Source organism: Panthera uncia, assembly GCF_023721935.1.
Source record: "Panthera uncia isolate 11264 chromosome B3 unlocalized genomic scaffold, Puncia_PCG_1.0 HiC_scaffold_1, whole genome shotgun sequence".
In the NCBI taxonomy this organism is placed as follows: domain Eukaryota; kingdom Metazoa; phylum Chordata; class Mammalia; order Carnivora; family Felidae; genus Panthera; species Panthera uncia.
In genome coordinates this window covers 24,166,353-24,191,726 of record NW_026057582.1, presented here as the reverse complement: position 1 = coordinate 24,191,726, position 25,374 = coordinate 24,166,353, and the positions used below count along the sequence as shown (strand labels likewise).

The 25,374-nt window shown below is 39.9% G+C and overlaps 3 protein-coding genes across 4 annotated transcripts in view; 1 reads left to right on the top strand and 2 right to left on the bottom strand.

Annotated features, from left to right (window-relative positions):
- ALKBH1 (alkB homolog 1, histone H2A dioxygenase) overlaps nucleotides 1-4,451 on the bottom strand; it is a 29,958-nt gene extending 25,507 nt beyond the window's left edge. Inside the window, exons 1-2 of one of the 2 annotated variants that reach the window (XM_049612417.1) lie at nucleotides 4,248-4,451; nucleotides 1,927-2,035 (exon numbers count right to left, since the gene is read on the bottom strand). In XM_049612417.1, the coding sequence (XP_049468374.1) occupies nucleotides 1,927-2,035; nucleotides 4,248-4,430 (292 nt within the window). In that variant the 5' untranslated portion in view covers nucleotides 4,431-4,451. The remainder of the gene's footprint in view (nucleotides 1-1,926; nucleotides 2,036-4,247) is intronic. The other variant, XM_049612415.1, reaches the window with a different exon arrangement.
- A 61-nt stretch (nucleotides 4,452-4,512) lies between these two features.
- SLIRP (SRA stem-loop interacting RNA binding protein) lies at nucleotides 4,513-13,145 on the top strand. The gene is made up of 4 exons (XM_049612427.1): nucleotides 4,513-4,632; nucleotides 8,323-8,381; nucleotides 12,179-12,286; nucleotides 12,739-13,145. The coding sequence occupies exons 1-4, from the start codon at nucleotides 4,536-4,538 to the stop codon at nucleotides 12,808-12,810; spliced, it is 336 nt and encodes a 111-aa protein (XP_049468384.1). The 5' UTR covers nucleotides 4,513-4,535; the 3' UTR covers nucleotides 12,811-13,145.
- SNW1 (SNW domain containing 1) overlaps nucleotides 12,852-25,374 on the bottom strand; it is a 32,590-nt gene continuing 20,067 nt past the window's right edge. Inside the window, exons 8-14 of the mRNA XM_049612409.1 lie at nucleotides 25,253-25,318; nucleotides 23,471-23,587; nucleotides 22,280-22,421; nucleotides 18,182-18,278; nucleotides 15,831-15,948; nucleotides 13,619-13,782; nucleotides 12,852-13,538 (exon numbers count right to left, since the gene is read on the bottom strand). Of these exons, the coding sequence (XP_049468366.1) occupies nucleotides 13,340-13,538; nucleotides 13,619-13,782; nucleotides 15,831-15,948; nucleotides 18,182-18,278; nucleotides 22,280-22,421; nucleotides 23,471-23,587; nucleotides 25,253-25,318 (903 nt within the window). The 3' untranslated portion in view covers nucleotides 12,852-13,339. The remainder of the gene's footprint in view (nucleotides 13,539-13,618; nucleotides 13,783-15,830; nucleotides 15,949-18,181; nucleotides 18,279-22,279; nucleotides 22,422-23,470; nucleotides 23,588-25,252; nucleotides 25,319-25,374) is intronic.

The window sequence follows — 25,374 nt, the reverse complement described above, 5'->3', positions numbered from 1 at the left end:
GAAGTAAACACAATCCTTCTGATCAAGCCTGAATAAGAAGACACTGTCATCTCCCATGTTCTGGACATTACACTCCTATTAAATGCAGCTTACAATGGCAGGGAAGATAAAGTCTCTAAGGACATAATGAGGTACCAACTCACAAAATGTGGCTTAAATGTGAAATCCTAGAAAACCTCAAAATCAAGTATACCCATTTGGACAGCAGAAAATGAGAGTGGGGTTGGTAACTTTGTAGTCTGAACAAACTTTTTGTTCCCGTTTTGTTAAGGGAAAAAGGCATAGCAACAGAGAAACACAGCCTTGAAAACAGGAGGTAACCTTGAAAGGTAAAAGGCAGCCTTCAAGAAAAGTACATAAAAGACTGCTGGTGATGCATGCTCTCATTTACTCAAACTCATGGAGAGCCGTGCTTCTGCACATAAAGCCATCATTTGACATTCATTCATTCATTCATTTATTATTATTATTCTTTTATTTTTGAGAGAGAGAGAAAGAGAGAGCGAGCACATGAGCATGCACACACAAGCAGGGGAGGGACAGAGGGACAAAAACAATCTTAAGCAGGATCCACGCTCAGCACAGAGCCTGACATGGAGCTCGATCCCGTTACCTGAGCTGAAATCAAGAGTTGGATGCTCAACTGAGCCACCCAGCAGCCCCTTGTTTCTTCTCTTACACATAACTAAAGTGCATGAGGTCTTTTAAAGGAAGTATTGAAGCTGTTATACTGTCCTATGTTATTAACCAATACATCAGTGATCACAATGTAGTAAGAGCTGTAACACAGATCTGGCCCGTGGTACAATGAAAATTAGTATTTCTTTTTAGGATTTTTTCTTGCTGTTAATCCATATTTGAAATCACAGATACAATGTTAACTTTATGTCCTCTCCAAGAAAAAGAATGCCAGGTAAAATATATTTGGCCAAATAAGGCATTTCTGTAATTTCTAAATAGTTCATAATCATTCAACTACAATGTCCCCATGATCCTTAACAAAAAGATTAAAGGTGTCTGGCTGGCTCAAGCAGTAGAGCATGTGACTCTTGAGCTTGCAGTTGTGAGTTCAAGCCCCATGTTGGGAATAGTTTACTCAAAAAATAACAATGAAAACATTACCCATTCTTCATTATCATCTTAATTTCATTATCTGTAAAGTGAGCTACCCAACATTACTGAAGTTCAAAATGCTAGATTATTGGGGCGCCTGGGTGGCTCAGTCGGTTAAGCGGCCGACTTCAGCTCGGGTCATGATCTCGCGGTCCGTGAGTTCGAGCCTCGCGTCAGGCTCTGTGCTGATGGCTCAGAGCCTGGAGCCTGCTTCTGATTCTGTGTCTCCCTCTTTCTCTGACCTTCACCCGTTCATGCTCTGTCTCTCTCTGTCTCAAAAATAAATAAACGTTAAAAAAAAAAAAATTAAAAAAAAAAAGCTAGATTATTTAGTCTATTAGGGCTTTTGATCTCATTAACTGTAACACTTTTTTCAAAAGCTCAGCCTTAAGGACAGCAATAAATTTTAAGTTTTTTGTTTTGTTTTGTTTTTTTGGCCATATGAGAACAGTCACTTTGTGACTAGAATGACCACTATGAATTAATCTATCATTCAAAGCAGTTCTTCTCCCAGAGTAGGTGCTTGGAGTTGTGGCAGGGAGCCTAGAGTAAACATCCTTATTTTTGATTTGTACCTGGTGTCATTTCCTGCATTGTAAGGTAGGCACTACTGAAACCTGTTCTATCCTGCAGGAATGTTAAATAAACGGAAATTTTAGATGAGACAATTTAAAGGGGGTTTGAGAGTGAAATATTTCCGTGTTTATTTTCACTCTTTGCATACTTGCTTACAACTCTTCCCCACTCTCTTCACAGCTCTGAAATTAGACAAATGATTACATGATCTTATCTTTTGGGGTCTGCTGCACTCACCAGGATAGCCTTGGAGTCCGTAGGCTTGCCACTTGCTTACTGGCTGAAGTCCTGCTCTATGTGCATCATGGTCACTGACTGAAGACACACTCAGCTGAGATCTGATCACCTGACAGGAAGGAAACAGAAGTTGGAGGGCTAAAGCTACTTTGCAGGTCAGCTCTGAGAATCTCAAATTTCTAAAGTTATTTCCGGTATGAGACAAAATTCAGAGTCTTAAGTCTGGGCTCCTAAACTTAGTTCTACCACTTACTTGATGCAAGACTTCGATAAGTCACTTCTTAGAGCCTTAGTTTTCTCATCTATACACTAACACTAGAAAGTAATATAAAATTAAGCAGAAATGAGAAGGAGGCTGATTTTGGCCTTCAAGACTACTTTTTGTATGATGCCACACTTTTGTGATTTCTTCTAAGACTCTAAATCATGAAAGGTGTTTGGTGTACTGAAATACCCTTAGTCAAAATGCTGCCCATCTCAGTTCAGGCTATCAATGCTTTTGAGGCACTTATATACAGCTGGTGCTTAAACAGACCAATGAGGAACATCAGGCAGGAGAGGATAAGAGAATGGAGAGAGTGCTCTCACCAGACAGAATAAACGTTTCAGTGAAACACTGGAAACCCTGTTTGCTGAAAGTACGATATTTATTCTTTTTTAGATGAAACTTCAAAATGAAACTCAGAGCTTTTGCCTTTGTGAATTACTTTGAAATTAGTTTTTCAGGGGCTCATGAAGTTTTCTTTGCATATAAGAGTATCTTAGAGATGCCTTATTAAATTGGTTAAGGGATCCAACATGCAGTCACTAAAGGACATTTACAAAACAAAAACCTTTATTCTTCCACTAATAATAAACTTAGGATCTTGCTTGCCTTAGAATACATCAAATGTTCTCTTCCAAAAAGACAGGATCTCTCATCCTATTAATTTCACCAAGTGTAGAGATTTCCAGAAAAAAATACCAACAAGTGGCTGGTGTAATACCAGTTTCTGTAATAAAATGGCTACCTGGAACTGAGAGTCTTAACCAGCTAATTTTTCCAGGTACTGATGTTTTTATTTTAAACATTATGTAATGATTTCTTAAATAGACCATATTTAGTAATGTACTGTAATTCAGCAACACTCCCATAGTTGAAGTAAGTTTGTGGACCTATTCTCCATGCTAAGCTAAACCAAACCTTGAAGTTTAAAAAAAAGTTCTGCTTTTTCCCTTGCCTATTAGCTGTCACTTTCTCCACTGCTCATCAGTTGCTCTCAGAGCAACTTTCTTTTCCAATTTGTGACTTTCAATCTGTTTTGAACTGGGAAACTAAATACTGATGTTTTTACGTATTCAATGGATAGTGTATTTATTGAATGCTTACTGTTTCAGATAGTGTGCTAGACACAATATCCTCTTCTCAGGTGGCTTATATTCTAAAAGTATTTAAATACTGCAGCAAACTACAGGCAAAAGGAGCTGAATGAGGGTCTGTCCCATGTACATTATTCTCAGAGTCCAGACTTTCTGTATGTTATTTCGACAACTCTAAGACCATTTTTGCTAACGAATGAAGTTCCTAAAAAGTTCTAGATAAGTATGGTGTTACTACAGCATTCCAATTTTACTGAGAACTATTATTAAGCTTAGAGGGAATGCTCCATCCAGCCATCTGTGGACAACACCAAGGGCAAATTAAGGGATCAGGGATCCTCAGTGTTAACAGCGATTATAAAGAAATTATGCATACTATATACTATAACTGTGATTTTCCCTGTGTCCCCCTTTATGTTACTTTTCCTACTTAACATGGGGAAAGGTAGAAATAATGCATAGTGCTTGAATCCATTTGCCCTTTCCTTTCAAACGTGGAGAGATGATCTCAATCTTTCAATGCCCTTTTTCTGAGAGGTCCGGAGACGACAGGGACCTATTTTATGGACGACGGCTTAACAAAATCGATCCCTCTCAGTGGTGGGGATATTCGGGTGGTTGTTTTTTTCAAGCTGCAAAGCGCTTCCCTACCGTGTAAGAACACGGTTTATGGGCTTTTACACAAACTGAAGTAGAGATGTAAACGAACAGTTAATGTTAGGAATGAACACCAATTCCCAGGCATTCTCTGAGGCCGCAGCCAGGAAAGGCCGCGTGGAGTAACCCGGCAGCACAGCTCTTCACCGCCAAAGTGTCACTCTTCATGGACAATTCAACTCCGCGCCCACCGAGGCCGGGGATTACTCAATAACACTCAGCGAAAAGAGATGAGGAGAGCTGTGAAGACCCTCAAAAAAGCGAGGTGAGGCGACCGGTGATGCGCGCCGCTCCTCTGTCCGTACCTTGCGGGCATCAGGCCCCGTGCCGCGGGCTGTATGGGCCGCCGAGAAGTCAATGACCGCTCCCAGGTCTGCGGAACCGGGGCGGCTCTGCCGGTAGAAGCGGAAAAGCTTCCGAAAGGCGTCCTCCCCTGGCTCGGCCGCCAACGTCGCTACAGAGCCCACGGCCGCCGCCATCTTCCCCATCTCGTTGCCCGGCCTCTTCTGACCCGGAAGCAGAGTGCCGTGCTCCGGATCCGGCAGGTTCTTCCGGGGTCGTGACCACTGGTCACAGAGGTCCTTAATCTAAAGATGGCGGCTTCAGCGGTGAGGGGCGCTATGGCGCTGCGTACTAGTGCTAGCCGGCCGGTGGCTTTCGTCAGAAAAATTCCCTGGACCGCAGCCTCGAGTGAGTGATGGAGACGTATTAGGGGCGGAAGTTTGAGGCTCAAGCGATCCTCAAAAGCACTGCTTTTGGCGGAGCGCTGGAATCAGCGTGGTAGCTGGATTAAGAGCTGTTGCTCCTGAGCAAGCCAGTGAGCAGAATTTTTTTTTTTTTTTTTTTTTTTTTGCAATTAATTGGGGATGCGTCTTGAGCTTTTGCGGCACGTATTTCGGGTCTCCTGCCTGCGGGAGTGATTTGGTGGCAGTTCGTTACTTGCAAACGTTAAGATGTACGATTTAGAAGGGACTATTTTGATTGCGGTATGGAGGATGGATTCAAACTGGGAAGGTTGAAGGCGGGGAGACGAACTAAAAGGCAGTTTCAGTAATTTAGTCCTAAGAAGAGGACCTGAAATAGTGTAGTGGTAGAAAAGCGGGTCAGATCCACCTATGTTAACAGAACAAAATCAACGGCTTTTCGCGATGGTTTGAATGGGAAAGAGTACGGAATGACGGAAAAGGAAGAACAACTTCCAGGTTTTTAGCGTTGGTGAATATCGTGGTTAGGATGTGGAAGCAGCAGGTTTACAGAAGAGGAGTTAAAGGTTAAATGTGTTGAGTTTGAGAAAAACCTGTGAGGTCTCCGTCAGCAAGTGGACAGAGAAGATTGTGTAGAGATTGAGAAGTGCCCTTTTAAACATACTGCGCAGGTTAGAATTCCACCTCGGCCATTTAATACTTGTGCAACAAAAAAGGGAGGTAATTTGGGAAAAGGGCTCACTACTGTAATTCAGTTTCATCTGTGAAATGGAGTCAGTAATAACTTTCCTCATAGGATTTTTGATTGGGTTAAAATGAGTTTATATGTAAACCGCTTAGACCTGTGCTAGATACATAAGTGCTTAATGAATGATAATCATTTTCATGATTACTGTAATTGAAGCTCAAGGGGAGAGACCTAGGCTGGAGATAGAGGGTTGGGAGTAATCAGTATTGAAATCTCTCACCAACATTGATTTTTGTCAGTTGCAGTTTTGAGAAAATGTTTTTATATTTGCCTACCAAAAATTAAAAATCCACGGTCAGTTTTATAGGTTTTCATGTATCAGGTCATCTCCCTTAAAGAAAAGAATGGAACTGGGATTACTCACCTTTTAGTTTTTGTGGTCCAGGTGTGGGTAGTGGAATGGAAAATAGATCAGTTTGTGCCTCACTTTCTCAATATGTGGCAGGTGAAGATCAAGCCAGTACAGTGTCTTGCTTAGGCTCCGTGAAACTGTGTAAAGGCCCAGGGATTTCATCAGCATCTTGCAGTTGCAGGTGTACAGACCATAATGGGTTGGTTTAAAACTCTTACAAAGAGTCTATGTAACATACAACTTTGAAACATCCTCTCTCAGTTCATTCATTCATTCAGCAAATATTTAAGGAGTGTTTGTGGTGGGCATTGTTCTTGGTGCTTGCAGCTGTTTTCCCTTAACAGTTATAGGTAATTTGGGAAGAGGGTTACCTTCCAGAACTAGTTTGTTTTGGAAGTGAATGTTTTCTAGAACTTTCAATACCTGGTTTAAAACGTGTATATTTAACACTATTTTGTTTATTCTCCAGTAACATGGTCTCTGAGGTCCTGATCTTGACAACTGATTTGACCAACTGGGAGAGCTCTTCAGAAATTTAGTCCCTATGGGTTGCTGAAGCATTACTAGGCATTTATTCATTCATCAAATATTGCCCTACTGTGTATCAATTACTATTGACATAGTGGACTCAACACTCGGGAAAGTTATGGTGTTGTGGTGAGGGTGAGGAGACTTACAACAGATACAGGCAATTGTTGAAGCAGTGAGGTTTAGATGAGCTAGGGGAAATAACCAGGTAATATGAAATATCAATCAGGGAAAGTACAAGCACTGTAGTTCAGAAGAGATCATGTATTTTTGATTTTTAAGATTACTATGCATCTTTGAGGACTTGGGTCAGGATAATAACATTGTTTTGTATTGAGTAGATCCCCGATAAATTAATATTCAGTGGATATATTTGGCTTGGATCTTGAAGGATAATTACAATTTAGGCAGGAAGAGACAGGATTACTGACATAACAAGGGGAAATAACGATAGACAAAGATGGAAATCCACGGGACACACAGAATTTCATTTGCTATACTAGAGAGTAACTATGGGCCAGCAATGGGAAATAAAGCAGGAAGGGTAAGCAGGGTCATCTCAACAAATTTTAAAGTATCAGCTTTTTAACTGAGTGTAAACTTTATGGAAGGCAAGGGCTTAAACAACACACTACGGTTAAATTGTCTTTTGTGTGAATTTCTCACAAGGATTGTTATCCATGCACCTGACACTATGATGAAGATACTTCTCTGCAGGGGATGAAGACTACAGTCAACTCAGCAATTTATCTGTGTGTGTCCCTACACACACTTTCCCCAAATCTGGTACATTGCAGCTTTATAGAAATGGTTCTTGACTTATAGTGGTTTCATTTACAATTTTTTGACTTTACAATGTTGCAATAGTGATACACATTCTGAAGAAACTCTGCTTTAAATTTTGATTTTTTTCCCTGTGCTAGTGATATGCAGTATGATACTCTTTTGTGATACTAGGCAGCAGCAGCAGCAGCAGCAGCAAGATGCAGCTCCCAGTGAGCCATGTGATTACGAGGGTAAACAACTCATAGACTTACTCTGTGCCCTTAACCACCATTCTGGTTTTCATTTTCAGTAGTCAATAAATTACATAAGAAATTCAACACTTTATTATAAAATAGGTTTTGCATTAGATGGTTTTGCCTGACTATAGGCTAATGTAAGTATTCTGAGCATGTTTAAGCTGGCTAGGCTAGGGGTGCCTGGGTGGCTCAGTCAGTTAAGTGTCCGACTTTGGCTCAGGTCATGGGTTCAAGCCCCGTGCCAGGCTCTGTGCTGACAGCTCAGAGCCTGGAGCCTGCTTCAGATTCTGTGTCTCCCTCTCTCTGTTCTTCCCCTGCTCATGCTCTCTCTCTCAAAAATAAAAAAATAAACTTTTTTATGATGTAGGCTAGGCTAAGCTATGCTGTTCAGTAGGTTAGGTGTATTAAATGCATTTTCAACTTAGGATATTTTCAACTTACAATAGGTTTATCAGCTGTAACCCCATCATAACCTGAAGATCTGTAGTCAGTACCATAGCTGCTTCCTAAATCTTAAGGCTTCAAGGAAATGCAAAGTAGCTCCTGTTCACAAAATGTTTGGGAACTCTAGGCCCACTTTTGGTTTCTATCTACAATCTAGGATGAAAGATACAAAATATATTAACTCCTTTTTTGTTGTTTGTTTTTAAGTAATCTCTGTGCCCAACGTGGGGCTTGAACTCACAACTCCGATTTCTTTTTTTTTTTTAATTTTTTTTCAATGTTTTTTATTTATTTTTGGGACAGAGAGAGACAGAGCATGAACGGGGGAGGGGCAGAGAGAGAGGGAGACACAGAATCGGAAACAGGCTCCAGGCTCTGAGCCATCAGCCCAGAGCCCGACGCGGGGCTCGAACTCACGGACCGCGAGATCGTGACCTGGCTGAAGTCGGAGGCTTAACCGACTGCGCCACCCAGGCGCCCCTCACAACTCCGATTTCAAGAGTCACATGCTTTACCGACTAAGCCAGCCAGGTACCCCAAAATACATGAACTACTTTTAACATGTTTTCTCTTCCTATACAGGTGAGCTGAGAGAACACTTTGCACAGTTTGGCCATATACGAAAGTGCATCATACCTTTTGTGAGTATTCTCTTTGAAAAAAAAAAAAAGTTATCCTTTCATCCTTGATCCTCAAATTTTATCCTCGAATTCTTGAGTTTTTGTCAAAACATATCAACTTGTATGACTTTCTAATGAAGTAAAAGCTGTTCAGAGTCTTTATGGATAAAATTATGGGTGATACTGATTAAAAAGTAAAAAAAAAAACTTATCCTGCACATAACAAATTATCACAAATGTAAGGACTCAAAACAACAAACATATGTTATCCACAGTTTCAGCAGATCAGGAACCTGGGCATAGCCTTACTGGGTCCTCTGCTCAGGGTCTCATATAGTTGCAGGCCAGGTGTCAGCTGGGGCTTTGGTCTCATCAGAGGCTCAACTGGGAAAGATTGATGTCCAAGATCCCTCAGGTTGTTGGCAGAATTCATCTTTGAACTGTCGGACTGAGGTATCTACCTTTTTGCTGGCTTTCAGCTTATAGGGACTACCTGCAGTTCCTTGTTACCTGGGAGGTCTGTAGGCTCCCCCAACATGGCAGCTTACTTCTTCAAAGTCAGCAGAGGAGTTTCTCTGTCTAGTCTGTTAAGTCTGTCTTAGAACATAGTCATGGGAGTGGCATCCCATCATTTTTGCCATATTCTTTTGGTTAGAAGCATGTCACAGGTCCCACACACCCTCAAGGGGAAGGGGTTATACAGAGGGTAACTTGGTGGGACATGTGTAGATCACAGAGCCATCTTTGAATTCTGCCCACTCCAGTATTATAGTAAGGACTTGATACCAAAGGATGATTTTATCTGAAAATTAATTGGTGGAGGGGCACCTGGGTGGCGTAGTCGGTTAAAGTGTCTGACTTTGGCCCAGGTCATGATCTCATGGTTCATAGGTTTGAGCCTTATGTCGGGCTCTCTGCTGACAGCCGAGTCTGGAGCCTGCTTCCAATTCTGTCATCCTCTCTCTCTGCCCCTCTCCTGCTCATGCTGTCTCTCAAAAATAAATAAACATTTAAAAAAAATTTTTTTTCAACTGGTAGAGAATATCTGTTTTAATCTTTATCCTTAAGTTGAATGCCTTTTTTCTTTTAGTATTTTTATATTTGTTATATTTCCTTTAAAAATTTTAATGTTTATTTTTGAAAGAGAGAGAGACAGAGCACGCGCAGAGGAGGGACAGAGAGAGGTAGACACAGAATCTGAAGTGGGCTCCAGGCTCTGAGCTGTTAGCACAGAGCCTGACGTGGGGCTTGAACCCACGAACTATGAGATCATGACGTGAGCCGAAGTCAGATGCTCCCCGAACTGAGCCACCCTGGCACCCCTCCTTTGCTTTCTAAGGAAGGTTTAGAAATCAGTTTATGAATTTGTTTTGCTTTATTCTGGGCTGTATTTTTCTGTGGGCTTTCTAGAATTACTGGATTTTTGATGGTGTGATGTGAGTACACACAAAGTTTACAGGTGCTTCACTAAAACTGCCCCTTTATTCCTCATGACACTGAGAAGACTATGGTAAAATATCAACTTAAAGAAATTTAAATTCTTAACTCTTAATGTTTGTTGCTTTCCAAGGATCTAATAGATTACTCCTATCTAGTGCTAGTGAGGGTGTAGGGAAGCTGGCACTGAAATTGCTCAGAAGTTTACTTCATTTCTGAAGGGTAGTTTGGTAAAATCAAAATCCAGAATTTGTATTTGCTTTGATCTAGCAATTCCATTTTTAGGCATTTATTCTGCAGAAATGGTGTGGTTAAGAATGCTCAAAGCAACATTGTTCACTAATATAACTGGAAAGGGGCGCCTGGGTACTCAGTTGGTTAAGCGTCTGACTCCTGATTTCGGCTCAGGTCATGATCCCAGAGTTCTGAGATCGAGTATTGCATTGGGCTACATGATGAGCATGGAGCCTGCTTAAGATTCTCTGTCTCTCCCTCTGCCCCTCTCACCTGCTTGCACTTTCTCTCTTTAAACTAAACTAAATAAAAAAAATAGTAATATTACCAGAAAGAACCTAAATGTTTATCAATGGGATTAAATATTCATTGATACAATGGAGTTTTTTATACAGTTGATTAAAAGAATGAGGCACATGTATTACTGACATGAAAATGTTTCTATAAGCTTAAAAACTACAATTTTACAGAGTATGAAACTTGTGTTTTTTGAAGAGCATTAGAAAATTTTATCCAAAAATAGTAACACATTTTTCTTGGTTCCCATTTCCCTCTTAGAAGTATAAATAAAATAATTTAGGACCTGGAGTTAACAGGTTTAGATTTAAACAAAAGAAAATTTTGATTCTTGGTAAAACTAAATAAAATGTAACAGGAAAAAAGTTTCTGGTAAACAAATTCATGTACTCAAGTTAGAAATCCAGGTTCCTATCTTAGATACACAGTACTTAAGTTTTACACAAACCCAAAACATTTTTTTCAAATGTTTATTTATTTAGAGAGAGAGAGAGAGTGTGTGTGTGTGAGGAGGGGAAGGGCAGAGAGAGGTGAGAGAGAATCCCAAGCAGGCTCCACATTCAGTGTGCAGTCTCACGACTGGGAGATCATGACCTGAGCTGAAATCAAGAGCTGGACACTTAACTGACTAAACCACCCAGGCTCCCCCGACACACAAAATTTTTAAAGCTTTTACAGCAATGGTCATAAGGAGGTAGAGGAGAAATTGTATCTTTCTGAGGTAAGGAGTGAATCACTGGGACATTACCAGAAACTTCCTGCAGTCTAGATTTATACTTAAAAAGTCACCTTTTAGGAGTGCCCGGGTGGCTCAGTCAGTTGAGCCTCAGACTCTTGATTTTAGCTCAGGTCACGATCCTAGGGTCGTGGGACTGAGCCCTATGCTTTGTGCTGAGCATGGAACCTGCTTAAGATTCTGTCTCTCCCTCCATCTGCCCCCCTCTCCCACTACTTCTCTCTCTCAAAAAAAAAGTCACCTTTTAAATATGGGGGCAACTTCTAAGAATTTGGTTTGGGGGTGGTGTGGAGCATAACATAACTTTGTAACAAGATTGATGATGATGATGATGTACACTGAGTGAATAGGCATCTTTGTATCTGTTCTTTTTATTTGGGTGGGGAGGGGCAGAGGGAGAGACAGAATCTTAAGCGGGCTCCATGACCAGCACAGAGCCCAATGGCAGGCTTGATCTCACAACCTTGAGGTCATAACTTGAGCCAAAATCAAGAGTTGGATGCTTAACCGACTGAGCCACCCAGGCACCCCTCGTCTTTAAATAGCAGGGTGCTTCGAAGCACACCAGAATCTTTTCCACACGTGATGTATAGGTTGGATAATAAGCACTCTTGTCCTATGCACAAAGGGAAGCACCTTGAAGTCTGGAGCTAGGTAAATAAGGGTAATACTGTATATATTTTTTCTTTTTTCCTATTTTTCATTAGGAATAGGGAGTATGTGATTATAATGTAGTAGTGGTGATGAGAGTAATTGGTCTCCAAAATTACCAGAAATGCACCTAGATTTTGAGGCTTAATTAATTTTTTAGTTTCTAGAAATGAGGAAGTTAGAGTACTGTATTTATGTGATTAAAATTTCCCTTATTTTAGTGTGGTTTGTATCTTGAATGACAAAGAAACTTTACTACCTATATGTTACTTCTCCAGTGGCATCAGAAAAGCAGAATGTTAAGATTAACACGGCAGTTAACCTTGGTAACTGAGTTTTTCGACATCTTTAATAATGTCTGTTATGCCGTTTTGGCAGATGAAAAGTTGGTAGTTTGTTTTGGAGCTCATGGAAACGTTTTTCAAGTTCATGATTAATCTCTTCCTAAATTTTGAATTTTTAGGACAAAGAGACTGGGTTTCACCGAGGTATGGGTTGGATTCAGTTTTCTTCAGAAGAAGAACTTCAGAATGCACTACAGCAAGAAAATCATATCATTGATGGAGTAAAGGTAAACATTTTTCTGTATAATGTTGTGAGCTTTCTGTATATCAGTCAGTAGGTCAAAAGTATGGAATGACAAGGTCTTTGGGAGATTTGTAACTAAGGTTTCCTTAATACTGGTTAAAGAATGGTGGTGGTGGGAGAGTGCCAGTTCTAAAATGTCTGGGGAGGGTAGTACAGGAAGACCCTTTAATGGTTAGCAAGGTGTATCTAACATAGAGCAGTGGGAACTTACTTACAAGGTAGGGAGACTGTTGTTGAAATCCTGGCTTTTCCACTTACCATGCAACCTTGGGTCAAACCGATTTAGTTTTAAGAGCAGGGAACAAATAACATCCTCTTGACTTATTGCTGCTGACTCCATAATAAAAAGGCAGTCTTAAAGTGGCAGTTTTCAGTCAGTTGTAATGTTTTTGCAGATACTGTCTTTCCTTACAATGCTTATTTGATTTTTCTCAGCTCCACATTCAAGCTCAAAGACCAAAAATTTTGCAAGGGGATCAAACATCTGATGAGGAAAAAGATTTTTGAGACTGTTACTACCTATTAAATAAAGTAAACAAAATTGAAAATTTTGTCTAAATGTTTTTATTTGAAACAAGTAGTTGCACCAAGCAAGAGCTTGCTTTCCCCACTCCAAATGAAAACCGAGCTCAGGAGGGGCAGGCGTCATTTGGCAGGACAGTTCTAGTATGTGAACATCCTTCTACTCACTGTGATTGGGGCAACTGTATTCATCAGCAGTCCTTCTTACACAAAATATTATCCCCAAAGTACTAACATCACACAAAAGGAAGTGGTCTTAATTTCATGTGTGGGGCAGTATGTTCTATAAATGCCAAAAGGTAGGAGAAACACAAACACAACCCACTCTTTAAAAAAACTAAATAGTTCAAAGAATTTTCCACCACCCCCCCCCTTACTCCCGTAATAAAAAGTAGTGCTGGGGTCTGACACCCAGATTTGGTTTTTATCCTGGCCATTTACAAAGTGTTTCCCCATCTGACTTGCATCATTAGGGTTATGGACAAAAGTTCATTCACTTTGAAGAACGGTGTATCTACTCCTTCCTCCTCTTCTTGCCTTCATGCTCATGTTCCTTGGGGCGGCTGCTGTCTGAGGGTCTTTTAGAGCCACCGTGCTGTTTGGCTTCTTCCAAAAACTTGTCTAAACCAAAAGGATCTTCCTCAAACTGAACTGGTCCTTCTCGGCCTCTCTGCCTACGGTCTGAACCAGAAAACTCCTTATCGGGAACAAATCTAGGGAAAAAGAAAAAGGACTATGAACCACTTTGTTTTCACTAGTGCAAACAGTGAGACTGAGCTGTCTGCCTTGGTACCTGTTGGTCTTTATTCTGGCTTCTAGGTCATCACCATACATGTCCTTGTCCAGATTTTTACTGGGCCTGTAAATATTCTGGGCCATATCTTTACCACCTCTCCAGGCTTGATCATAAACATTGTAAATTTCATCTTCTCCACCTGCAAAACCACTGTCCATACCCTGTGGAACAAGGACATTAAAAGTTCACATTTTCAGCAATCTGAACTGCAAATTAAAATGATCTTCATTAAAAAAAGTCCATAAATTTTCATTCTTACCACCTTTGGTCCTTAAATACAGTGCTAATTAACAAGTCTGACTACTTTAGTGAAGTAGTCATTAAAATTGGGGGATAGTAGTATAAACAGGTACTTGACAATTTCAATTTTACAGACAATGGCAAAAAGATGAAAGAATTGTCAAGTACCATTTACCTGATGTCACTCACTGATTTATTTATCATGTAACTTCTATGCCCAACATGGGGCTTAAACTCACATCCCTGACGTCAAGAGTTGCATGCTGTATAGGCAGGCATCCCTGTATGATTTCATTTAGAATAGGGGCACCTGGGTGGCTCAGTTGCTTAAGTGTCCAACTTTGGCTCAGGTCATGATCTTGCGGTTTGTGGGTTCAAGCCCCACATTGGGCTCTGTGCTGACAGCTTGGAGCCTGGAGCCTGTTTGGATTCTGTGTCTCCCTGTCTCTCTGCCCCTCTCCCATTTTCACTCTCTCTCTCAAAAATAAATAAACGTAAAAAAAATTGTTTAGAATAAATGTCACAGCCCTTAACTCCCTGAGAACATCACTGCCTGCCTGCCTGCCTGCCTGCCTGTCTGTATCTATCTATCTATCTATCTATCTATCTATCTAAGAGAGAGAGAACATGTGCTGGGGAGGGGGCAGAGGGCGAGAGCAAGAATCTTAAGCAGGCTCCCATGACCCTAGGATCGTAACCTGAGCTGAAATCAAGATGCTCAACTGAGTCACCCAGGCACTCCAAGAACAATCACTATTATAGCAAGAGACAATAAGGCTCTTAATGAAAATCCTAAGACAACAAGGAACTTGCTTCATATATTTGAATGGTTCCTTACTACGGGATGTCCTTTTTTAGGAAAATTTTTATTACAACTTTGAAATAATTTAAGCTTAAGCTTGTAAGAGGTGACAGTCATAAATATTTACTTACATGAAACTTTCATGCCTAACCCCTTTGCTCAGCCTGGTAAATTACCACAGCATAGTGTTTAAGAACACAAACTTTGAAATCATGACAAGCCCATGTTTTAATCTTCTATCAGTTTCTAGCTAAACCTGTATGTGTCTCAAACATACAGAGGTTGTAACAAATAGTATGAAGTCATAGGGTTTTTTAAAGGATTGAAATAATACAAGTAAAAGAACAATGCCAGGAATGTAAAAAAGTACCTAATAAGTTATTAAACTAAAAGAACTTAACTCAAATGCTACCTTCAAATCTCTCTGAAGCCTCGGAGTCAATAAACTTTTCTGTTCCATATCCCAGTAGAACTTCACTTCTAGGTCTGTATTTTTATTACAGCCTGCCTTGTCCTTATTTATATACATATATGTATTTTCCAGTAGACTTGAAGGTTCCTTGAGGGCAAAGCACATCTATCTTTGATCTAAAGGTCTTATGCCTGTAAATAATCAATGTTGGGTAGACTAAAACATAAAGATACTTCTTCAGTCCTAATGTGTCCTAGCTAGTTAATAACAATAGCTTCTAGGAATCAGATTTCCTGATAGCTAGTTTAGCACTTAAATTTAGTTTTTTAGCTTCATCTTTTAAAGATCTCAAGTTTATGTGATTCTATAGCATTAAAAAGTTGTTTTTGTTTTTTTCAAAGATCAACAAAAGAACCAAAAGAGATAGTTTTGTAGGACACTGGGTCTATTTTAGAAATAAAAGACCAATATATTAGGTTTTTTTTAAATCACCTAATTTCTTTCATTTTCTACTAGTGTCTTAAATCTTAGCCAACTGTAAGAGGGCAAAATCAGAGTTGTTTCATCTTACTTGCATCAAAGATCAAATAAGATAAAGCAGCTAAGTTATGACACATAACTTGTAATATTTTTCTCTCATTATGCCAGCATACCTTACTTAGATTGATCCAAATCTAAGATACGTTAATTTTCTTTTCCCTGAGGACTGTATTCATATCAACACTTAAGACATGCTATTTCTAAATTCCTTGTACCTTGGACTGGTTGAAGAGCCTTTGGTCATACTGAACTTCATTGGACGTCCGAGGATTGGGTACACCAAGAGCAATGACTTCGCTGATATCTCGATTTTCATTTCTCTGCAGTTTTGACCTGTTTTGAAATATAATGTTGCTAACTGAAAACTCTTCACAGACAAGCTGAATTTCAATTTCAACCTAACCAATCTCAGAAGCAAAGTTAATGAATATATCCTGTTCAGATCTTGTGAACATATATTCCCTGATAATGCATAATTGGGCTGGCAGTCCTTACAGCACTTCAGAGATGTGATTATTAGAAGAGGTGGGGTTTTACAATCAGGCCTTTCTGTTCAATGAAAAGAACTGTCAAGAGACTCACTCTAGACATGAAATGTTTAATACAAGAAATCACCTTACAAAAAAAAAAAAGGAAGAAAAAGAAAAGAAATCACCTAACAGAGCATGCTGAGATAGAAAATTGCTAGTCTATATTTGCTATTATGTGAGGGTTGGACTGGGGGGGGGGGGGGGGCACTGGATGCAAATTAGATGTATCATATGAATCACTGTCAGTAAGCCAGAATCAGTTCTTCACCTGAACCACATTTAGTAATTTTATCCTATAAGAATTTTGAGAAAAACATATCAATGACTGGATTACTCAGTATGATTTTCAATATTCAGATTATCTTAATTCCCCTGCTGTTTCAGTATGTATGCAATCTATATCATAATGAAACCCTGGTAACTGTCATCACTTATTTTACCAGAAACTCAGGTCTGTCAATCTATTTTTTTTGAGAGACAGAGTGCTACTTTTTTTGAGAGAGAGAGAGAGAGACAGTGGAAGCCGGGGAAGGGCAGAGAGAAGGAGACACAGAATTCAAAGCAGGCTCTAGGCTCTGAGCTATCAGCACAGAGACCGAAGCTGGGCTTGAACTCATGAACCATGAGATCATGACCTGAGCCGAAGTTGGTTGCTTAACCAACTGAGCCACCCAGGTGGCCTGAAACTCAAGTCTTAAAATGATTTCTATAGACAACCTAATTTTCACCCAGTCGTAAGTTTACAGTCTTTCTACATTATCAATTCTCATAACCACTTTACTGTTTTTAAGGGCCCAATTTATCTACAGAGCCATTTTAATTTTTTACAGCTTAGGAATTTCAGAGCAAGAGTATCATTAATTGTGCACTTTCACATTTCATTCCACTCTCTTCTACACCGCTATTATCCACAATTTGAAATTCAGATTTTCTGCTTCTCCAGGGCTTCACTTACCCAGGGAGATGAGCTATGCCATTAAATAACAAAGACCACCACCAGCAGGAATCTTCTTTTTCATGTTTAGTACATGACTTGAAAAAAAAAATGGATTTATCAATAGCTCACAAAATGATGAGAGTGTGGAAAACTGCTCATATGGAAAGACAATGTTTCATAGTTGTATTTAACTCTCACTCAGAATTCAGGCCTCAGCCTTTGGTGAACCATAAACTTTACCAATCCCTACTTTAGTCCAAGTCCCCATGCAAATATTTTGTTTGTTTCACGCAGGTCTGTACTTATTAACAGTGCTCTGGTCCATTTTCCCAAGTAATTTTACATGGTAGCTCTGTCTTTGAATTTTAATAGAACTGCTCATGAGAAGAGGCTGATTTTCACTTCTCAAAATCTGCTCTTATCTGCCACCGTACTCGGGACAGTCCTCTGCATGTAGGAGTATCTCAATGAAAGCACAGAAGCTTTGGGGCGCCTGGGTGCCTCAGTTCGTTGAGCATCCGACTGTGACTTAGGCTTCGGTCATGATCTCACGGTTCATGAGACTGAGCCTCACATCAAGCTCTGTGCTGACAGCAAGGAGACTGGTTGGGATTCTCTCCCCCCACCCCCCCGCCCCCTCCCCAACCCACGCATGTGCGCGCTCTCTCTCTCAAAATAAACATTAAAAAAATAATAATTTTTTAAAAAGTACAGACGCTTATTCTCTGCCTGGAGGAACAGGCACATAATGTTGGTCTCACCATTTAAAATAGGAAAAGAACAGACCAGAACAGTCCTATCTACTACCTTCACAAACATGATCTGAACTCCCTTTTCTATATCCCTCTGTCATTCGCAATTCTAGCTTATTCTATACATCTACAGGGTGATAAGAAAGGATTACTTCCAGGGACAGTCAATTCTTCTTCTAAGAAAAAGTAAATAGTTTGGTGTGAGAAAATGGTGCTGATCTAGTAAGTTATCAAACTAAAAAGGAAAGGCAGAGAAGCAAAATTGGGCCCAGTGGACTAAACCTTCTCTCTAAAAGGTTCAGAAAAGCCACTCCTCATAATTCGTATTTATCTCAAATAGCACCTACCTCTTATCAGGAGCTGCCCTGGAAAGATTCCGGTCGTGCTGTCTCTCTTTTCGCCTATCATGCCGGATTTCATCCCTCTCACGTGCCTCCCCATCCTCTGTGTGGACAGAGTTGAAAATTACTTCACCACTATGTTACCCATTAATATCTGGAACCAGAGAATATTCTTTAACCTATGACAGAACATTCCATGAATTTCTTTATAGTCACATTCAACCCTTTTAACTTACTTGCAATTAATTTAAATCCAACAGTATTGATCTAATTTTTTAAAGTTTATTTACTTATTTGCGGGGGGGGGGGGCAGAGAGAGAGGGTGAGAGACAATCTCAGGCAGGCTCCATGCTCAGCGCAGAGCCTGACTTGGGGCTCGATTCCCGAATGTGAGATCATGACCTGAGCTGAAATCAAGAGTCGGCTGCCTAATTGATTGAGCCACCCAGGCGCCCCAGTTTAATTTTTGAATGTGAATTCCATAATTATGCATGCAGCTGCAGTGCTTACAGGTAAAGTATACTGATGATGTCTTTAACTTAACTTGAAATGCATCAAAGTTGTAAGGTGAATTGATGGATGGATACAGATGGGTAGACAGGTAATAAAGCAAATTTAGCAATGTTAATTGTGAAAAAAAAAAGTTAACTGTAGAATCTAGGTGGTGGAGATATGGTTGTTCATTGTATAATTCTTTCAACTTTTCTGTGTGTGTGTGTTTTTTTTAAGTTTATGTACTTATTTTGAGGGAGAGAGAGAGCGCGTGTGTGCACATGATCACGTGAAAGGGGCAGAGACAGAATCCCAGGCAGGCTCCACATTGCCAGCACAGAGCCTGATGTGGGGCTTGAACCCACAAAATTCGAGATCATGACCTGAGCTGAAACCAAGAGTTGAATGCTTTACCGACTGACCCTTGATTTCAGCTCAGGTCATGACCCGAGGGTCATGGGTCTGAGCCCCACGTTGGGCTCCCCTTGAGCACAGAGACTGCTTAAGATTCTCTCTCTACCCTGCCTCTGCACCTCTCCCCTGCTCGCTCTCTAAAAAAATAAAAAATAAAAAATTAAAATTGTCATATTAAAATTTCAGGAAAAAAAATTATGTGTAAATGTACCCTTGTATTTTCAAAGACTGGCTGAATAAAGAATCTTGCTTGTGATCCACCGCAGCTGGCTGCGTCTTGATCTCTACCTATGGTGTTCATGTCTATCTTCACCTTCTCTTCTCTCTCCAGTCTGAAGGGACACAGTGTGAGCATGTGCTTTGGTGGAGCCAGCCTGTCTGGATTCACATCCTGTTCCTACGACAGGTTAGCAATATGACCCTGTGCAGGTTACTCTACCACTCTGAGCTTTAGTCTCCTCTGTAAAACAGTGACAGTCCTACAACCACTGCATGGGGTCGCTGGAGGGAGTGTATAAGGCAGTACATGTAAAGTGCTCAGAGTAGTGTCCGCCATAATAAGCACTCAATAAACATTAGTTATTAGTATCTGGCAACACATTTGTCAAAATTTTAACTAATTCTTCAAAAATCTTTCTGTGCCTTCTTATCCTCACCAGTGTAGAGAACTTAGATACAGGGAAAATCTTCTAATTACCTTCAGTGGCTAAGTATATGTACAACAAGCAGGTTTTTATAACTTGCCTTATTAAGTCATTCATATATGATTCAAGGGTACAGATCACTACTTATAATCCTGGTTCTTTCTCTACAGCTGAACTCTGGACTCCTATATCCAACTGCCTGCCTGACACCTCTATCTTAAACTTAACATGTCTACAACTAAACTCCTAATCGTTCCCTCTCAAACCTCTTCCCCTGCAGTCTTCCCAATATTAGTAAATGGAAACTCAATCCCTCCCAACTGCTCATGAAGTTCTGGAAATAATCCCTGACTCTTCTTCTCTCATACCTCTATGTAACACATAAGCAAATTTTAACGGCTCTCCCTTCAAAACACATCTGTATCCGACCATGTTTTCCCTACCTCTCGTAATCTCTCATCTGGATTACTGCAACAGCCCTCCAAATGGTTTCCCTGCTCCTCCACATGCCCATTCCACAGCCTGCTCATATATGGCATATTGTGCTGCTTTGCTCAAACCCTTCAAATGCTTCCCTTGTTATTTGAAGTAAAAGCCATGTCCTTAAAATGGCTAAAAGGCCACCCATGATCTGGCCATTAGTCTTCGTATTTACATTAACTACTCTGACACCTTATCTACTACTCAGCGTGCTCCAGTCCAGCTACACCGGCCTCCCTGCTTTTCTTTAACACACCCAGTATACTCCCAAATCAGGGCCTTTGCACTTGCTATTCCTTCTGTCTGGGATGCTTTTCCGCAGAGTAAGACTCACTTCCCTACTTCCTTCAAGTTTTTGTGCTAATGTTACCATCTAAGAAGTCAGGTCTATTCTGACTATCCTTTCCTTCTGGTACTTTTATCCTCCTTGCCTGTTTTATTTTTCTCCATAGAGATTATTATTATGCTATTGTTATTAATCATCTAGTAATGATAAGTAACTTTTTTGGTCTGTTTACATTCACTGCTATACCCTCAATTTAACTGAAAACCTTGTGTCTAGAAGAGAACCCTGCATATAGTAGATGCTCAATATGTATTGAAGGAATGAATAATTGTACTAGTCTAGGATTGATTATTTGAAAAAAAAATTTTTTTTAATATTTATTCACCTTCGAGAGACAGAGCACAAGTGGGGAAGGGGCAAAGAGAGAGGGAGACATAGAACCTGAAGCAGTCTCCAGGCTCCGAGCTGTCAGTGCAGAGCCTAATGTGATGCTCAAACCCATGAACTGTGAGATCATGACCTGAGCTGAAGTCTGACACTTAACCGACTGAGCTACCCCCTCATTATTTCATTTTTTCAAAAATTTTTAATGTTTATTTTTGAAAGAGAGACAGAGCACAAATGGGGAAGGGGCAAAGAGAGAGGGAGACACAGAATCTGAAGCAGGCTCCAGGCTCTGAGCTGTCAGCACAGAGCCCGATGTGGGGCTCGAACTCATGAATCATGAGATCATGACCTGAGCTGAAGAGCTGAAGTCAGACATTTAACTGAGCCACCAAGGTGCCTTTAGAAACTTTCTTTTTTAAAATATTTACTTATTTAGAGAGAGAGAAAAAGCACGGATGTGTGAACTGGGGGAGGAGCAGAGAGAAGGAGAGAGAGAATCCCAAGCAGGCTCCATGCTGTCATTATGGTGCCCAATGTAGGGCTCGATCTCATGAACGGTGAAATCATGACCTGAGCAGAAATCAAGAATCAGAGGCTCAACCAACTGAACTACCCAGATGCCCTGAAAGAGGAAATCTTAAGCAGGCTCCACACTCAGCACAGGGCCTGACATGGGGCTCAATCCCATCACCCTGGGATCATGACCTGACCACTCCATAATATGCAGTTTTAAATGATTTTTAATTTAATTTAAAAATGTCCAGTGTAGGAACACCTGGGTGGCTCAGTTGGCTACGTGTCCAACTTCAGCTCAGGTCATGATCTCACGGTTTGTGGGTTCCAGCCCCGCATCAAGTTCTGCAGAGCCTGCTTGGGGTTGTCTCCCTGTCTTGCTCTCTGCCCCTCCTCCACTTGTGTGCACGCGCACGCTCTGTCTCAAAATAAATAAACAAACTTAAAAAAAAAAAAAAGTCCAAGGGTGCCTGGGTGGCTCAGCTGGTTTAGCATCCAACTTCAGCTCAGATCATGATCTCACAGTTCGTGAGTTTGAGCCCTGCGTCGGGCTCTGTGCTGACAGCTCAGGGCCTGGAGCCTGTTTCGGATTCTGTGTCTACCTCCCTCTGCCCTCCCCAGCTCATGCTCTTTCTCTCTCAAAGATAAACATTAAAAAAAAAAATTCCAATGTAGTCTCATACTACATTGAAGGCCCATCTTCAAATATATATTCTTTATTTTCTACTGCTACAGCTCAGTAAAGCAGAAGTTATTGTTTCATTTCTATATTATTTCTGAAATGTCTACATTTTTATAGGTGTGTACTAGTTTTCTATGCAGTAAGAACAATGGCGAGTCTCTAAATGTTCACAATGTAAATTCAACTCAGTAAAGAGAATGTCATACCTTTTTCCACATGGGTTTTGATCCCAGCTCTTCTCTCCCTGGCTTTCTGGGCCATTTCTCTAAGTTTCTCTTCATGTTTCTCCTTTTCTTTCTGAGCCATCTTTCTCTCTACTTGTGCACGCATTTCTACAGCTTCACGAGCCTGTTAGTAAAGTCAGATGTTAAATAATACACAGTTGGAGGGTAAGTCACAGCTATCATCCAAAACCCTGACTGAAGTCTGGCTTCAAAGAGCAGTTATAAGAATTCAGATTTGTTATTACCGATTAAAACAAAAATTCTTGTCCACTAAAATAAAGCTTGCCTAAAAGACACTGCAAACTTAGATTTTTCACTCTGGAAAATGTTTTAATGGTTCAAATGATAATGACCCCAATAAATCTTGTAAGTCGCTGTTTCACTAATGCTTTCTCAGAAACAACCCAAAAACTACATTAAACCAGATTCCAATTAAGCAATTTTCAGTATCAGTAACATAGCAGGAACTGGTAATGTGTTCAAAATCAATCAAGACAATTCAAGATAAAGCCTTAGCAGGAGATGATTTTTTAGAAAGGTGCTTGCTATGATGTAGGATGTATACTTATCTATGTTTTAAGCATGTTCCATGAGGTATGTGAACTTCCAGGTCACATATTAATAATATTAATGCCATAATATTAATAGACAATTGCTATTATGACTACCATTTTCTACAGCATTCAATTCATCAGGATGTTTATTTGCCCTTCCTTGCTGACCTTTTGGGAGACATCTATATTTAAAATAGAAAAAATTATTAAAAGAAAAAAAGAAAGAAAAACATTGTAAAACCTAAAAATAGCAGTCGACAATGTCTTTAAAAATGAGATGAGCCTAGTGAACCACCATTCTGGAGTGTTCGGAGGAGGCTGGCTGGCCAGCAACGGAGTCTATGTACAAGTCTACAAAGGCTGAGACCAGGCGCAGAGCTGCAAATAGCACCTGCCATGTCTGGCGTCCATGCTACGGGTGACTGTCTCTAGGTACCCAGTACTGTACCTAAAACAGCAGTATCTTGTGTTAATCAAAACATCATGTTGTAGGACTTAAAATTTACAGTGATGAGTCAGTTATTTCTCAATAAAACTGGAACAAACAGTATCTTAGGTAACCAAAAATGGATTTACAAATGATCAAGAGCATTACACCCGTTAATTATGACAGACCAACCTTCCGATCAGCAATATAGAGGGCTTCAGCCAGCTTGGCAAAGTTCTCATTGATGTGAACTGTCTGCAGGCCTCTTCCATCAGCAGCCAGACGCTTGTCTAATGGAATTGTATAACCCTGTGCGAAAGCAGGCAGGAATCACCAGTCATAAAAAAGTGGTAACAGATTCTTTAAAGTTAGATTTAAATATGTCCATTTTGACAACCACTGAGCTGAAGTTCTTGTTCTTACATCTTTCTTCCCAACTGTGAAACAGCAGCAGAGGCTCACACTGAGACCTTCATGTAAAGTCTTAACTGAAAGCACTTCATGTCTGTGGTCTTATTTAACCTTCACAGTGACTCTGTAAGGCTGGTAACACTGTTGTTTCCATTTCACAGCTGATGATGCTGAGGTAGGGAGCTTAGGTAATGTCCCCAAGGTCACACAGTTAATAAACAGATGAGCTAAAATTTAAACTTGGACAGTAGGATACCAGAGCCCAAGATCAGGGCAAAAAGATTCTCATGTTAATAATTATGAGTTAGGGTAAAAGGAAATCACTATCAAATAGCTAAACAGTTGTTCCTCAAGTAATAGACCAATCATACAAAGTGGAACAAATCACTAACATCAGAGTATACATAGGTAGTTTAATGTGTTGTACTGTTTTAATGACTTGTCAGATTCTTGGAATACTGTAAGTTTTAGTAAATGGAAAAAAGATATTTTGACAAATTAAGATTCTGTGTTCTGAAATTTTGCATCCTATTTTCAGTAACTCAAGGAGTATACTTGAACACCATGGGCATTTCAGGCTTAGCTTTATTCTTCCAGATTTATGATTAGATTCCTAAATGTTGACTCTTGTCCATGGTCTTTACTCCTAATACACCAAAGTACACCCTTTTGTTTTAGGATGAGTACATAACTTCCTTTAAGAAATAATTTAGGAGCACCTGGGTGGCTCAGTCTGTTAAGCATCCTACTTCGGCTCAGGTCATAATCTCATAGTCTGTGAGTTTAAGCCCATGTCAGGCTCTGTGCTGACAGCTCAGAGCCTGGAGCCTGCTTCAGATTCTGTGTCTCCCACTTTCTCTGCCCCTCCCCCACTCGCTCGCTTGCACTCTCTCAAAATAAAGACACACAAAAAATTTAATAAAAAAATAAAAAATAAATTTAAAAAAGTAGTTCTATTTAATCTACAAATTAAAGTGGCCTTCATCACCCATCAAAAATAGAATTATAAAGCGTGATTTGGGGGAAAAGGGGAAATAGTGATCAGAGAATTTATTTCACATTATTTTACAGATTCTTCATGACTCCTGCAAGCTTTGGTGCTTAGAGATGTACAGGATTTAAAAAGCTTATGCATACATTCTTATAAACAGAAAAAAAATGTTTGAAACTTAAAGCACTGCATATATCCAAACAATTACTCTTTTTTGTCATATTATTAAACTGATTTCTTTCAGAAATAATTTTAGATATCAATTCCAGTTTTCTAAAGAAGACTATCATTCATTGATATGTCACTTTAATTTACCTATTTCTTTTCTATAAGCTTCTGATACCTACAATTCACTAAAAGAATCTACATAGTATTCATGTGACTGGCATACTATATTTCTATTACATTACAAAAAAAAAAAAAGTCACATAAGTTGGGTGTTCCTTTTTGAAAACATTCAGCTAAGTGAGATGGTGAGGATTTAATGAAACTTTTTCAGGCTGAACATCTTTCCTGAGTGTTTTCCAGTAGGTTCTAAAAGTAGGAGACTGATTTTATGACAACTTCATTACCTTTGCATTTTTCCAGTTTGAAATACAAGGAGGAATCTTCCACTCTTGTTGTTCCTTCACAGTCATCTGAGTTGACAAAAGAACAGAAAAAGAGACATTTTTAGATTTATAGTCTAGCTAAA

What these genes read in the sequence shown, in the direction of transcription:
- SLIRP (XM_049612427.1), top strand. Translation starts at nt 4,536, where the DNA reads ATGGCGGCTTCAGCGGTGAGGGGCGCTATGGCGCTGCGTACTAGTGCT. An exon ending in TCCCTGGACCGCAGCCTCGA is followed by an intron (nt 4,633 to 8,322) that starts GTGAGTGATGGA and finishes CTTCCTATACAG; the next exon opens with GTGAGCTGAGAGAACACTTT. An exon ending in ATATCATTGATGGAGTAAAG is followed by an intron (nt 12,287 to 12,738) that starts GTAAACATTTTT and finishes GATTTTTCTCAG; the next exon opens with CTCCACATTCAAGCTCAAAG.